At 45.1% G+C, this 16696-nt stretch overlaps 1 protein-coding gene across 1 annotated transcript in view; it reads right to left on the reverse strand.

The window, feature by feature from the left end:
• Positions 1–16696, reverse strand: part of nav3 (neuron navigator 3) — a 503241-nt gene that overhangs the window by 353121 nt on the left and 133424 nt on the right. The window contains exon 3 of the mRNA XM_079494499.1: positions 5475–5998. Within this exon, the coding sequence (XP_079350625.1) occupies positions 5475–5546 (72 nt within the window). The 5' untranslated portion in view covers positions 5547–5998. The remainder of the gene's footprint in view (positions 1–5474; positions 5999–16696) is intronic.

Consider the following 16696-nt stretch of genomic DNA (forward strand, 5'->3'; position numbering starts at 1 on the left):
CTCTATAACAGACCGCTCCACTCTATAACAGACCGCTCCGCTCTGTAACAGACCGCTCCGCTCTGTAACAGACCGCTCCGCTCTGTAACAGACCGCTCCGCTCTGTAACAGACCGCTCCGCTCTATAACAGACCGCTCCGCTCTATAACAGACCGCTCTGTAACAGACCGCTCCGCTCTGTAACAATTTGTAATTTGATAAACTCACTTCCTTGTTTTCCGACTGCAGCTGGGCAGACGCCGGCCAGCAAGACACTAATGGAATACTGTCATTACCGCAAGCAAGGAAATACCTTGATTTGTTTTGGGTCAATTTATTACAGTTTAAGTGCCAGGGACGTTAAGACGAGCCCGTTTTCACTATGTACTGATTGCCATGTTTTTGAAAATTGCTCTAATCTGGTGTGCAGGTTATGACATGCACATTACATGCACAATAGAATTACATTTTCTTTCTTTTATTTATAATGGGAAAAGTGGCACCCGGGACCAAAACTGGTGTCCACCCCCTGGCACCCAAAGTTAATTTATGTATTAAAGTAGCCATGTAATAAGCAAATTATCTATAAACAATGTCCAGCCATACATTATCCCTTACTTATATTTATCTATAAACAATGACCACTCAGCCATACATTATCCCTTACTTATGAACCCTCGCCTACCATTTTAATCATTCATGGATGACTGATCAGAAGACCTTTTTACAAAGCTGCAGAGTGTCAACATCTGCTTTCAAATACCATGTAAATTATTAACTTAGCAGACAGTACGCTCTGCACTCTCAGCAGCTGCCATTTCATTCGTAATGAATCCTAGTCTGACATTAGCATGGGGACATGAAGTTACGCCTCAGGTCTTGACAGTATAAATAACAAAGATAACACACTAAATTATTAACTCATCTTTTACAAGCCTTGCCCAGAGCTTACCACGGCGCGCGGGTGGCGCAGTGGTGAAGTCCCTTGTCCAATAGGCACGTTAGCAGCGCTAAGTCCCTCCCCAACGTGTCCTTGTCCAATAGGCACATTATATTAGCAGCGCTAAGTCCCTCCCCCAACCCGTCCTTGTCCAATAGGCACGTTAGCAGCGAGGAGACAGGTCAAGCTGTCCTTCTCCCCCATAGAGATGCATGTTAAATGACGGGATTTCTCCAATATAAATAATGGATTATTTCAGTAGCAAGAGCATCAACGTCTTCTAAATCTAGTCAACGAGGCCTGCAGTAGGCTATGCACTGGACACATTTCCATGAAATGCAGGAAATGACAGAGGGAGAAATCAACTTTTAACGACCACCCGGCAGGTATTTTAGTTGCACGGTAAGACTACGGTCATTAGTATTATTGCCACCACCTGGGTGGGTCAGTCGTGTGAATTTCCCGACGTTTATGTATGTGTTCAACATACACAGCTTTGATAATTTTTCATTATTACATGTTTTCCCAAATGACGATGTGCCGACCAAAACAACAACAATAACTAAATAGTGTGGCTCAGTGACACGTTGTGTCCATGATGTGATGATCTATCGTCATCATTAGAATGATTTTTATCAGAAGGGGGCATTGAGTGTACATCTGCCCCCAGGGATAGATCTCACTGTGTGAGGCAGGCTACATCAAGGCATTGCCATATAATAACGCTGACAGTGTTTGAAAACCATAGCCTGGCTCCAGACTAGTCCAGACCACAGAACAGACCACGCCCCACTCCAACAGAGTGGAGCTGCTTCTCTCTGCTTCACAAAGCTTCAGTCTGATAATCAGGCTAATGAAAACCACGCATATGAAACAAACAAAAACCAATCAGGATGACACTCAGCACAGGGACCCACTGATTGAAATGGTTAAGATGAGTTCCAGCAAAGATTTGCACGAGCATCAAGTGATTGGCTGGGGGGGGATATCTCTCCTAAAAGGAGCCTTAGCAACACGACAGCTCTGCCCTTGTGCCCATCCGTCTACAGCCAATCACCTTGCGCACATCTCCCCGGGGGGGTCAGGTGAACACAAGCCTGCCTGTAATCACAACCTGCTCATTCAGAAGGCTGGACACAAGAACAGATCAGCACCAGTACAGTGGCGTCCTTCAGGGAAGAAATGGGACAGATCAGCACCAGTACAGTGGCGTTCTTCAGGGAAGAAATGGGACAGATCAGCACCAGTACAGTGGCGTTCTTCAGGGAAGAAATGGGACAGATCAGCACCAGTACAGTGGTGTCCTTCAGGGAAGAAATGGGACAGATCAGCACCAGTACAGTGGTGTCCTTCAGGGAAGAAATGGGCACAGAGGGGAAGAAAACGAGAAGAAGAGAATGGGGAGATGGGAGAGAAGGTTAGGAAAACAGCTTACAGGAAGCGGATGAGGAATTATAGGAAGATGGAAGGAGACAACAAGGACATGGTCTCGCATAGCCAGACAACTATTCCACAATCTCCGAATGCTATCTGGAACTATAGCCCCCATGAGCTGAGTAAGGAAGCTTACATTTCCGTTCACGAAAATATATTTTAAAATAACTTTACATTTTATTTTTGTATTTTATTTTCTGCTAAGCAACAAGCTATATATGCTTAGATGATTTATATTTATATTAGAATACATTTGCGCGACTGTAAAGACAAAACGGAAGTGGGGAGATGGCTCCACTTCCGCTTTATCGCTTATGCATGATAGCTCTTCCGTTGGTCCAGACTGTATGACGACGCATTTGGAAATTGCGAGAGGCAACAGTCTGGTAACGCGAGACTAACAAGGACCTAATCTAGCACTCGCCTCCATTACACACTTTGCTAGATTTGGACCCACGGTGGCCCTGGCTGTAAGGCAGTGCCAAGGCTTCGCCTGGCATACAGACACCTTTCTTTTGGCCGTAGGAATCACAAGGGCAGCCTGGGCACTCCCTACAGAGCTGTGAGGAGCACGCCATGCACCTTCACCAGCACCAGAGCACTGATCATCACCCTGATGACCAGAGGGACTGAGAGACAACAAACACATTATGCTCTCTTTTACAAACAGATTTAATTAGTCCACAAAGCAGCGCTGCCGGGCCCTGCCGCTATGATGGATCGGCGCTAATATGAGGCTTTGGGGGAAATGATGAATCATCCGATCGTGGCAAGCCCTCGCCTCGCGCAAGCCAATAACGAACACATCCCATTCCCAAATACACAACCCAAAGAACGGGCCCCGAGTGTCCTTGTTGTTTAGTGTAGTGTAACTGTGGCTCCCTTTTGATCCGTAATGTCATTGGCATTTAACAACACACAGGGATTTTTTGGAAGCCACTTTCTAATTGGCCGATGGCCGCGGCACGGAGAGCAGGGGAATGATATCATGTTTGTTTTCGGCACACACAGTCGGACGGAACGAGAGTTCTGTGTCGTAGTAGGACGGTTCTTCATCACATGTATAACGAGAGTTCTGTGTCGTAGTAGGACGGTTCTTCATCACGTGTAGAACGACAGTTCTGTGTCGTGGTAGGACGGTTCTTCATCACATGTAGAACGAGAGTTCTGTGTTACGTTCTTAGCTTACGTATGATTCCTGAAAACCACTTATGTATGTATGTGATGTATTACCATGTTGTTTTGTTCTTGCTTAATGTAAGTCGCTCTGGATTAAGAGCGTCTGCTAAATGCCTAAATTGTAGTACGGTTCTTCATCACTTGAATGTAGGCCTGTAAGGAATGTTGATCAACATGTGGCCTTCTTCTCTGTTGTCTTTGTTTGTGTGGAGGCTTTGAATATAGTGTTCAGAGTGTTCCTAAGGGCTTTGGATGTGTGTATGAAAACTAGAGATTAAAAGCATAATATATACTGACATAGAAGTGAGCACATGTAACCTACGTTAGCCTGACTGGGGAATTCTCTTTCATATTTTTGCTCTGAGGACAAAGTCGTATGGATCTGTTCCATCTGCAGGGTTTGAGACAATACTTTGTAAAAAAGAAAGGATATATACATTAAATGTATATAAAAACAGAACAACTCCATGTACTGTGCCTTCCCTAAGGTTTTCTCTTGTTAATGCGCGCACAAACGCACACACACACACACTTCCCAGACCTCTACAGGTATGAAGGGATGAACACTCAGGTCTAAAAGAATAATAATAATAGAGTACCATCATCTTTTTTATGTGATTCTAATAGTGCTCCAAATGTCAGCGCTGATGTATTACACCACATCTGCTGCACTGCACATGTTCTCCATTCCTCTCCGGGCTGGCCTGGACAATCATTACGCTTCTTATCGGCAGCACTTTGTTAGAAAGAATCAGGTCACGGTCTGCAGAGGGAGAGAATAGGTCTGTGCGAGAGAGAGAGTGTGTGTGTGTGTGTGTGTGTGTGTGTGTGTGTGTGTGTGTGTGTGTGTGTGTGTGTGTGTGTGTGTGTGTGTGTGTGTGTGTGTGTGCCTCGAAGAGGACGAATGAGCTCCTCTCCCAATTACGTGACCCAAACTTGCACGCTTTCACTGACAAGACAAAACAATGTAACATCACAGCCGGGACACGGCTGTCCTTCCAGGGCAGTGTGTTATGCAGACAGCTATACCGCTGCCTCAGATGAGGCTAGAGGCCAGTCAGAGGTCATCACAGTCCAGTCTTTCAGTGAGCCAACTAGGCAGACTTGTTCTCCTATAAAATCACATGGTCCTCTATGGGCTCCAGTCCTCCATACGAGCAATGGGAGACCATTAGCATGGATGATGACGCCGCTTCCAGCAGAACTAATTTGTCTCATTGTAAAGGATATAATTTCCTTCCAATTCCCCGAGTGTTTAACATAAAAGGCTGTGGCTCAAACACAGAGTAAATATGTATTCCCAGATGGAATGGGGGGGGGGGGGGGGGGAGGGGGGCTCTGCCCACTGAAATGCCAGATGAGGCGAGATGAAAGACCGTAGGCACTCCAGGGGAGTAGACACCCCACCCTTCCCCCCCCCCATCTTTATACATAGCTATTAAGAGATACGGAACAGAGGGAACTAGTGGGAATAAAGACAACAGCAATGTTTGGACCACCACGTATGCTTTGAAAATACAACAGACTTATGTACTGATGTAGAAAAATTATTTGCATCCAGTTGAACTCATACAACTGGGACAACATACAGTTGGAGGCCATCGATATTGTCCTTTTCTTTTTGCTGAGGTTTGCGTGATCTGCAAATCTGCAAGGGAACCCCTTTTGGTGTTTCAAACATTATGTTATAATTTAGCTATTGAAAAATAGCAGATCTACAAGCTCATAGCGAGCTTGTAGGTCTGCTATTTTTGAAAAATCGTGAAAATATTTATTTCAGAAAACTGGAGGATTTAGAAGGATTTTTTAAAATGTTGAGGTCAGGCCTAAATGGGTCAAATGATAAGGGACAATATCGGTGGCACCCAACTGTAAGTAACGATGACTGAGGCCAGCCACATAACTGTACAGGTGAAAGCAAAACCCTTCTAATTCGCCTTACCTTTTTCTGGTCCTCCAACTTCTGACTCGTCGATTTCTTGCCATGCTTGCTGCTAGCCTCCGGTACCTCCATCCCTGGTCCAAAAAAAACAAGAGTAACTCCAGATCAAAACGGCAGAGAAGAAACGTGGTCACTGCGAGACGAGCTGGGGGAGGCTACAGTTTGCCAGCGTGGGCCTGTGTCCGGCTCGCGCCTTCACCCGGACACAGGGCGGCCATGGTACCTATTGTTGGTCCTTTACGAACTGAACTCAGTGCGACGCCAGCAGAGCGTTGGTGGTGTTGGACGGGCCAATTTGGACGAAGTTGAGTTGCGACTGAGTGGTGGTTGCAGGGACTACCGCTGAAGCATAATTCTCTGATCACTGGAGCAGAAAGCGTGACATCCTGAAGAAGAAGAAGAAGAGTCTCAGATCGCAGGTCTGTTGGTTTTCCATCCAGGTAAGGCTTCTTGCTGTAGCCTCCACGGCAGCGTGCTGTACAGGTACACAGCCTTGGCTCCAGGGTCAACTACGCTCTTCACATCTGGGGGGAGGAGAGAGAGAGAGAGAGAGACCATTAATAACTCATAATTTCAATATGTTCTGGGAGAACAGTCCAAATGCACAGTTTTGGCAGCAAAATACGTGTGGAGTTGTCATCAACTGAGGGACAGCCAGTGGACAGAAGAGACAGGTATATCTGTCTTAACAGGGTCATTAAGTTGCTGTTATGTTTCTGTTTGTTAATTTATTTTCATTGTTACTGTATTGCTTGTTGGGATGTTTGTTGTCTCTGTGTGCGCAGAGAGTTGTCTCTGTGTGCACAATGACTTTTGTTTTGTTGTATGTATGGTTTGGCAATGTAGAACATATTTATCATGCCAATAAAGCCTTTTGAAATTGAATTGAGAGAGAGAGAGAGAGAGAGAGAGAGAGAGAGAGAGAGAGAGAGAGAGAGAGAGAGAGAGAGAGAGAGAGAGAGAGAGAGAGAGAGAGAGAGAGAGAGAGAGAGAGAGAGAGAGAGAGAGAGAGAGAAGACAATCATAATTGCATTCATACAATGAAAGCAGTTATAGAATCACAATTAATGCAAAAGCTTTCTGCCTGAAAAGTCAATATCCCCTCAAGTGCTGCACAGTACATACAGTATGGTAGTGGTATTTATCTGCATATCAAAGTGAAATGTTGCCATGGCAGTCAGAGAACAAGAGTGATGCTGTTTGTTCATTGGGTAAAGTGATTGTTTTTGATTGTTGTCTTCTGTTGTTTTCCAAATTGTATTTTTCCACTGAACTGGGGAGAGCGAAGAGGGGAAGGATTGAGTCATGTTGAGGTCGGGGGTAAAACGGCATTCTGGGAACGACGTTGAAAGCCTGGAACGACCGACAGACCACAGGATGGATGGCTGGCCCCTCCGTGGACCCCGCTACACCGCGCTACGGTTCAAGACCACTCGCCTCTTTGGTTTAGTCGCATTCTACACGCAGAGCCAACGGGTTTAACCCATTTTGGGCGAGAACCCCTTTTGGTGTTAGCATTATGTTGTGCTTTAGCTATTGAAAAATAGCAGATCTACAAGCTCATAGCGCGCCACCGAGTGGCGCGCTACGAGCTTGTAGGTCTGCTATTTTTTTAAATCGAAGAACCACTGACATAGAAACATAGCTTTTTCATAAAACTGTCAGGATGTAGAAGACATTTTTAGAATCTGATCTCAGGTCAAAATGGGTTAAGGGCCGTTCACATTTCACAATAAAAGCATTATAGGTGGCCTTGACAATGAGGCTGCTCGGAGCAACGTGTTTGCTCGTGCGATGCCATCTTCAGAATGACCATAATAAAGTGCCTGAATAACTGTAGCGGTGGTCAGTCTTGAAAATGCTGTGAAAGCTCTAAATTGCTGCTGTCTGCAAGGGGATTTACACACAATGATGCGATGCTCTATCCATATTATGTTCGGATTACACTTTTTTAAAATCTATGCATTATTTATGTTTTCTAACCTATGTTTATGTTCTCATATTTCACTTTACAAAAACACACAGCACTAGTAGCCTCGGAAACCCAGACGTTTTTATTTCCAGGGAGAAAAAAAAAAGTCTGGGTCCGAGTCCACTTCAATTCGGCATAGAGTAGCGCAAACATCACTCACTCTCTGCTGATTTCTGATCGTCTGCACCTTTGTTAAATTGACACACACGCACACTCCTGTCTCTCTCTGTCGCTCTAATTAATTAGTTTCATGTCTAGCAGCTGCGCATAGTTTCTGCCGGCGGATCCTGCCGGGAGCTGCCTATGCCATAGAAAGCATAGGTGAGCTCCAGGCTACAGCACTAGTGACCAGACCTACTATTTAAACCGGCAGTACATATACACCCCTTTTTCAAAACACAGCAACACACATTCACTTGGCCTCAACTAAACTGTCTTTTTGAGTGGTGCAACCACACAGACACAACACAGGCCAGGGAGGAGGGCTTGTACAGTACAGTACAGTACAGTACAGTACAGTACAGTACAGTACAGTACAGTACAGTACAGTACAGTACAGTACAGTACAGTACAGTACAGTACCACATTCACTTGGCCTCAACTGTCTTTTTGAGTGGTGCAACCACTCCTATTGACAGCTATGTGTGTATCTGTCCCTGGGTCCCTGTATCCGAGCACGGAAATAGCGTTATAGCCTTTGTTCACCACCAAGTGTCACTGTTGCACAGCCTAACACACAGACAAAACACAGGCCAGGGAGGAGGGCTTGTACAGTACAGTACAGTACAGTACAGTACAGTACAGTACAGTACAGTACAGTACAGTACAGTACAGTACAGTACAGTACAGCACAGCACCACTCACTTCAGACGGGTCTGATTTTTCAATACACAGCAACACACATTCACTTGGCCTCAACTGTCCTCGGAATCAATAGCCCTTCTGTCATAGTGAATCAGACACTATCGCTCTATAGAAGTGGGCCAATCAAACCCTCCCATAATCCCTTGAGCTAAAGCGTCGTGAGCCTCGACATCATAAATAATCGCCTCCCACTCCAGCTCAGGTTCAGGTTCCTCAGCCACTGCATGGGCCAAATGTAAAGGCTCTTCAGATTTTAGCCATCGACCCTGCCCCAGATTAGTGTTGTTTTTGGTAGCAAATTTAGAATAGTTTTCATTTAGTTTCAGTCACATTTTAGTCACCTGTAATGTTTTAGTGTTAGTCTAGTTTTAGACGAAAATGTGTTTTGGCGGGCCTTGATGCCGTCGTAATGACTGATTTTACATACAGTATGCTGCGACGCGTTGTGAGCTTGTAGATCGGCTATTTTCACCATGCAAACAAGTGTAAAATGACTTCTACTGGATATCTTGTCCACTAGTCCCTTCCTAACATTTCAGTCTAGTTTTTAATTTTAATTTAGTCTTAGTTTTAGTCATCATAGCTTAGTTTTCATTTAGTTTCCATTTAGTTTTCGTCAGTGGAAAAAGGTAGTCGACGAAAAAAAATTCGTCATAGTTTTAGTCGACAAAAACAACACAGAGTGTCATGCAACGCTGCGTCACTGTCAGTGACTTAAGGGTAATCACGTCAAGAGTTGGAAAATCAGAACTGGATCTTAGGGGAAATCATGAGTGGAGGAGCTTTGGTACGTTGAGTTTTACCATTGAAGCCTGATGTGTCGAGCTGTGAAAAGCACTACTACGTTGTATTACCATGGGGATGCCAGCACATTATGCTATGTAGTAGCCCGAAACAAAAAGCGTAGGGATTTTCTATTTCTTAAAACATGTAGGGGAAAAAAAAGAAAGTTGTTGCTCTCCGAAGACTGCACTAGAACACGAATGTAACTCAGGTGGAGGGAACGGCATTTCCCAGAAATGCTAAACAGGCTAAACGTATTGTTGTGTACGATACAATACAGTAGACTTTTCCCTTAAGCAGTAGCATTCTGTGGAGCCTCTCTAACCTTTTGCATATTGCATGAGCGCTAATTTACACCCCTGTTTCCCCCCCTCGCCTTGAGTATTTGTAGAGCAACAATGAGACCTCTGTGGCCTCAGGAACAGTATGGCATACTTTCTGTTTGCCGGGAGGCAACATTCACTGTCACAGTGTGACAGGGCGGTCCCTCCAATGTAGGCCACACAGGCCAGAGGGCAGCATCCACCGGGCTCTCTTTGACAAGCGACAGCAGGTACAGCGCAGCTAGGCCAGCTGATCTGCTGCATGAGAAGAAGTCACGGAATAAATGTCCTGGCACCGAGAGAAGAACACCAAGGATATACTGTAGTGCCTGGGTTGACATTCAGGCATCGTAGTAGTAGGAGCAGTGAGGATGAAACACAGGTGCGGTACAGGTAGGAGTAAAGCGTTATTCATGGTCTGGATTTTCTGTGGTGAGGTGACCACCGAACTACAACATGACGTCACGAGCCGCGGTGAAGAGCAAACCACCGCCACCGCCCCAGCCCTTATCTCTGTTTTTGCGCAACGTTATTTCAGCTCCTACTGTACTGTAAGTCTTTGTACTGTACTGTACTGTACTGTACTGTACTGTACTGTACTGTACTGTACTGCACTGTACTGTACTGTACTGTACTGTACTCATGTGTACTGTACTGTTCTCTGTACTGTTGTTATTAGTGTTGTGTTCTTATTTATTATGATTATTATTACATGGATTAATATTCTGATGTACTGTACTGTACTGTTCTCTGTACTGTTGATATTATAGTTGTTATTAGTGTTCTTTTTTTTGTATTATTATTATTATTATTACATGGATTAATATTCTGATGTGAGCTTTCTTTCTGTACTGTACTCATGTGTACTGTACTGTTCTCTGTACTGTTGATATTATTGTTGTTATTAGTGTAGTGTTCTTATTTATTATTATTATTATTACATGGATTAATATTTTGATGTACTGTACTGTTCTCTGTACTGTTGATATTATAGTTATTAGTGTTGTGTTCTTATTTTGTATTATTATTATTATTACATTTCAGCTGCATCGCGAGGCGATCCAAAATCCCCCCCCCGCGCACGCACACACCACACACACACCACACACACACACACACGTGTCTGCAGTGACACTGCGTTGTACACAGCTGTTTTGTGTTGCAGCGCGTTGTTGCAGCGCGTTGTTGCAGCGCGCGCGCGTGTGCGTGTAGTGTAACTGTGTATGTAATCGCGGCGCTCTCCATCCAAGTTAGAATCATTGTAGAACCTGTGTTGTTGTTTTTCTTCTCCTACTTTTGGTTTCCGGCAGGCTGTACACTGTGTGTGTGTGTGTGTGTGTGTGTGTGTGTGTGTGTGTGTGTGTGTGTGTGTGTGTGTGTGTGTGTGTGTGTGTGTGTGTGTGTGTGTGTGTGTGTGTGCGTGTGTGTGTACTGTGTAACTTCCGGTAGTGTTTCCGGAAGTGTGAAAGGTATCATGAAAAACTCGTGGGTCACGTGGTGGGGTTTTGAGCCATTGGGAAGGGGTGATGTAGTGTTGCCAGGTCCACGTATTGTAAGCGAGTGGTAGTGTGTGTAAGTATAGGCTGTAGGCTGTAGGAAGTCAGGGTTTGCGGCCCTGTTTACATAGACGTGGTAACAATGTTGGCGGCGCAGCCAATGAAAAGAGGGGAATCACGGGATGCAGTGTTGCCAGGTCCGCGAATTGTAAGCGAGTTGTAAGTAGCGTGTTGAATGGCATTTTTTCTGGGCTTGTTTTCATAGACCTGGCAAAAGTGTTCCGTGGCCCGTGTGTGAGTGTGTACGTGCGGGGGTGTGGGTGCTTGGGGAGATATTGTTTGTTGTGAAGAGATACAATGCCGGCGTGGGTGTGGAAGGGAGGCAACGTTGGTGTCAGTGCAATGAGCAATGTTCCGCGGGTGGTGTTGAGGGTCGGCGTTCGGCGCGATATGAGGAGATAGCGGCCGAACGACGCGGAGGGTAAGTGTGTGACGTCACTGCCGTGTGAGTGTAGTGTGTTGCAGTGTGTCAGTGATGTATGCAGTGTGTGACTTTGGGTCCCTTTTCCTGGGTTGGGTACAACTTCTCACTTGTATATATAGATGTGATGGCTGGTAGTCCAGTCTGGCAGTGTGCCGCGGGTTCGACTCCCGATCCCGACGGCCTTTACTGCATGTCACCCCTGCATGTCACCCCACCCAATCTACAGGGGCACGCCCACCAAATCTACAGGGGCACGCCCACCCAATCTACAGGGGCACGCCCACCCAATCTACAGGGGGGCACGCCCACCCAATCTACAGGGGGGCACGCCCACCCAATCTACAGGGGGGCACGCCCACCCAATCTACAGGGGGGCACGCCCACCCAATCTACAGGGGGGCAATCTACAGGGGCACGCCCACCCAATCTACAGGGGCACACCCACCCAATCTACAGGGGCACACCCATAGACATATATACGTAGACGCACTCCCTTTCCGGCTCTGAGGCGCGTGTCACCATTGAAGGCACAATTTTCCCGACATTCCTTGCAAAGCGGAAGCTTGTCAAGCTTCCGCGTGCGTAACATAAATCCCGGAAAAGACGCGCTGTGATTGGCCAGTAGTCACTCGAGTGACAGCGAGAGACATGGAGGAGTCACATGAGTGACGTCACTTGGGCAGCGACGCAGTCACCTTCAGCAAATGCCTTCAGCACTTCTAAATAAGAAAGCTGCGGAGAACTGTTGCTTTGTGTTCACTCTTTAATGTTTTCTGTTAGTAATCTAATCCCCCCCTGGCTCTGATGTTGTATTGTTAATAACTTTGTTGTTTGTGTTTGTTTGTTTGTCTTGTTTTGTATTGTAATGTATATTGTCATGACTGTTATAACGATTTGTTAATAAAAAAAAGCCTTCAGCACTGCACTTCCGCCTTCATTGGGATACACGTCGCTCCAATGAACTGCAGCGGCAAATGAGGCATCTATTTCTTATAATATCTATGGGCACACCCACCCAATCTACAGGGGCACACCCACCCAATCTACAGGGGCACACCCACCCAATCTACAGGGACACACCCACCCAATCTACAGGGGCACACAGGCTGCATTCGATGATGTCAATCCCAGGACTAGTAGAGCGAGTGATTAATTGGCATCAAAACCAAACGTTGTGACCATGACCGAGTTGAATTGCGTAATTTGTACGTATCACAGTGAGGAAAAAAAACGCATTTAACCATGTGTGGCTTTTGTATTTACGTCTACGACAACAACATCTAACCTAGTCTCGCATGGCCGGACGTATTCATAATTGCACTGCTGTATTGCAAAACAAACACATGTGGAAATCTTGCACAACCTTACAATTAACCTAATTGCAGCAAAGCTGAAAGCAAATTGCTCCAAGATTAACATTATATGTGTCCAACTATAATCCCCCCCAATTGTAATGCTAATATAATGGCCACTATGGGCCATTGTCCATAAAGGCGCCAGACAACTCTTACTTCACGCAGACACAATAGCAACACTGCGGTAACGGTAATTTATTTAATACAAATCATTTTGGCGGATCATTTGTTAGAGCTCAATCAGTAGGACACAGGAAATGTGATTAAAGACGATGATGATTTCAATGATGTGGATGGAAGGGTTCTATTAAATTTGTTATTTAAAAAAGCAAATTATTTCTGCCTTGAATGAATACCCCCCCCCCCCCCCCTTTTTGGTTGTGAAAAATCATTTGGTTGCAAATCTCCATATTCATGAGATGCAGGACTGTGGTTTAATCACAGCTCGGGCGTCTGTTGGCGTTCAAATCTTTAACCCGTTCAGGGCGGGAACCCCTTTAGGTGTTTTGAGCATTATGTTATACTTTAGCTGTTGGAAAATAGCAGATCTACAAGTTCGTAGCGCGGCACCGACTGCCACGCTACGAGCTTGTAGATCTGCTATTTTTTTTAAATCGCTATTTTTTGAAATGTGGTGCAAATCTTTGAATATAATTACATATAATTTTTGGGGTCCTTGACATGGAAGATGTTTGATCAGGATTCACGACTGACATATTGAAACATGCGTTTTTTTCAGAAAACTGTCATGATTTTAGAAGACATTATTTCGTAGAATGGGCCTCAGCTGGTCTAAAAGGGTTAATCTCTATGGCAGGGGTGGACAACTTTGACGATGGAGAGGGCCACTATATTTCCACACTCACTCCCTAGGGCCATATATTACTGTCGTAGCAAAAATAGCCGATCTACAAGCTCAAAACGCGTCGAATCTTGAATTATTTTTTTGCTCTTTTTGAATTGGAATCCTGAAAATTTACATTTTTATGTAATTTCAAATGCCTTTAATTATACTTGTGTTGAGCAATGAGCTACTAATTTAGACTGAAGTAATTAAAGCGGTGTCATGTTCGCATGTTGTGGAATTGTAACAGCTGAAACCAATATTATATCAGTATTCTGACATTAACCTGAGGGCCACATTAAGTGAAGGTGGGGGCCGCCAGTTGCCCACCCCTGCTCTATGGCTACCTGACACCTCACTCTCCACAGTGGCCTTTCCCACCCAACGCTTGGTATTCAACGGGTGTCTGCAACTCTCAAAGTGATCAATAAAGTTTGATTCATGAGAGCCTCTCATGGGGGGCCATAAGTACACACGGCTGCTTTAATCCGAGGAGATGTAAATGACGGCCATAGATCCCGCGTGATTTCCTCAGGGAGCAACGCCCCAATGTATCATCTCAACAGGTCAGAGGTCACACGTAAAAAAATACCCCCCCCCCCCCTGTCACATTATAACACAATCAAAATTCACCTCATGGAGTCTCTGGTTCAGTGGTTCCCAAAGTGGGGTCCGGGGACCCCCAGGGGTCCCTGAGGGAGTTCCAGGGGAGGACCCCAACTAAATGATAGTTTGGAACCAAATGGACCCGTACTGGTCTGTAACTCAGAGTGTACAAATGGAACCAATCTTGTCATCACATTTTTCTTTTACCCAGCCCACATGTGCGTTCCTCATTCACAGAAAACCGCCCAATGGTGGAACCGCAGAATTTTCGATTAATTGTTAACTGTCTAATTGAAGAATTTCCATAGGCGATTTACTATAAATTGCCCAAGACGTCTGTGGACGTCTGTGGTATTACCGCACGGGCAGAGCCCAAGACGTCTGTGGACGTCTTTTAATTGAAAAAATCAAAACAATTATTATTATTTTTTTAATATGTGGTGCCAAAGTTTGTGTTTTCGCCATTGAGAATGCATTTGGCGTAAATAAATAACTGAGAAACTATAAAACAATTCAAAGTAAAAGGTTCCAGCATGTGTCTCCACAGTCAGCTGAATTATAAAAAATGTGAATGGATTTTCTAGGTGAAAGTGATTTTTGGGCAGTTTTGCGTGGGCTCTCAATTAACATCCCTATCGGAGATATAACCGTCCACACACACCAGCCTTCATCCATATGTTTATGCATTCATTCATCATTCACTCCATAAACGTTCAGATTACGACCGCCTTGCCAGGCTATCTCTCATTAACCCATTTAGACCTGAGGACGATTCTACGAATGTCTTCTAAATCCTGACAGTTTCTATGTCATGTCGTTCTCAAACATTTTCATGTCAAGGACCGCCAAAATGATATGTACTTGGCCGCCGACCCCCATCTGAAAATATGTTGTTCCAGGGACAAACGTTCGCTCTGAAAGAATATATATTCAATGTTTTCCACTACATTTTCATGATTTAAAACAAATAGCAGATCTACAAGCTTGTAGCGCGGCACCACGAGCTTGTAGATCTGCTATTTTTCGATAGCTAAAGTATAACATAATGCTTAAAACACCAAAAGGGGTTCCCGCCCTGAATGGGTTAATGCGGTGGGCACGGGGGATAGCCGCCCTACTGACGTTTCTTTCCACAGTTTCTTCACACACCCGTGTGAAGTGAGGGGGCGCTCTTATCATACAGTACAGTCATATACATCGTCTCATTCTGGCCAATCACAATTTGCGTCCTCACTTTTGTCTTCAATGTTTGTGTTTACACGCTTTTGTCTTCAATGTTTGTGGTAAATGGTAAATGGTGCATTTATATAGCGCCTTTATCCAAGGCGCTTTACATAGATTGTGCATTACATTCACACACACATTCATACACAGATTGCGGCGGAAGCCATGCAAGGTAACAGCCAGCACATCGGGAGCAATTTGGGGTTCAGTGTCTTGCCCAAGGACACTTCGACATGTAGCCAGGAGGAGCCGGGATTCGAACCGCCGACCCATGGATCATTGGACGACCTGCTCTACCTCTTGAGCCACAGTGTGTTCACACATACCCTCAAAGCTGGACATAGGGAGGGGCTAGCCCCTCCAATCTTGTCATCACATGCAAAAGCAGAGACGTTTCTGTGGCTACCACGGTGGGGGGGATTTTCTTTTAACCAGCCCACATGTGCGTTCCTCATTCACAGAAAACCGCCCAATGATGGAACCGCAGAATTTTCGATACATTTTTATCTGTTAAGTCTAATTGAGGGAACTTTCCCTCATGTGTTGACGATGACGCGATGCTGACGGACGCCCAACGGCTGCAGTGGCGCCCCGGGGAGTGGGCCTCATCATGGACCACTGAGGGACTCTGGTCAGTACGGGCTTCATTGACAGTTTTCTGATGTCATGACTTCCTGGTAGCATGATGTCATGGTCGTGTTGGCATGCTGTGATCACGTATTGCAAAGCCATAATGAGCAGAAACGATACAAAAGGAATAACAGAGGCAACGCAAGAGAGGCTGAAAACAATGCAGAATATAAGACAAAGCTCTGTGGCTTCAGCCCATGCTGCATGCTAATGAATATACAGAATGAAAAACAGATCCCGACCTGCTGGGTCAGGCCAAGAAAGTATTTAATTACACAACCAATAGTGGATTGTTCTAATACTGAAAGGAAATAATGTAGTCCAGTAACAGTCCCATGCAGTCTCATTTTTCTAAAACAATCGAAACGGGTAGAGGGGATGGGGAACCGGAGCAAACATCTCTCTGTTTGTTTGTTTTTTACCTCACACATACAGCACGCGTATATCTCGTGTCTACAGAACTTCCTAATTGGCCTTCGATGGCACACCTCGAAGCAGATTTAGTCTGGCCCAGTCCCAACAAAACCAAATTAGAAAAACAAAAGGGCTCACGCCTACAGTTTCCTTCCCCTGCCTGAGAGTTGGGCTTAGCGCAGAGAGGTGGAGAACAGATCCTCAGTGTTCACTGTTAAATGGTCTTT

The sequence above is a fragment of the Electrona antarctica genome (genome assembly GCF_951216825.1).
Source record: "Electrona antarctica genome assembly, chromosome: 23".
NCBI lineage: Eukaryota > Metazoa > Chordata > Actinopteri > Myctophiformes > Myctophidae > Electrona > Electrona antarctica.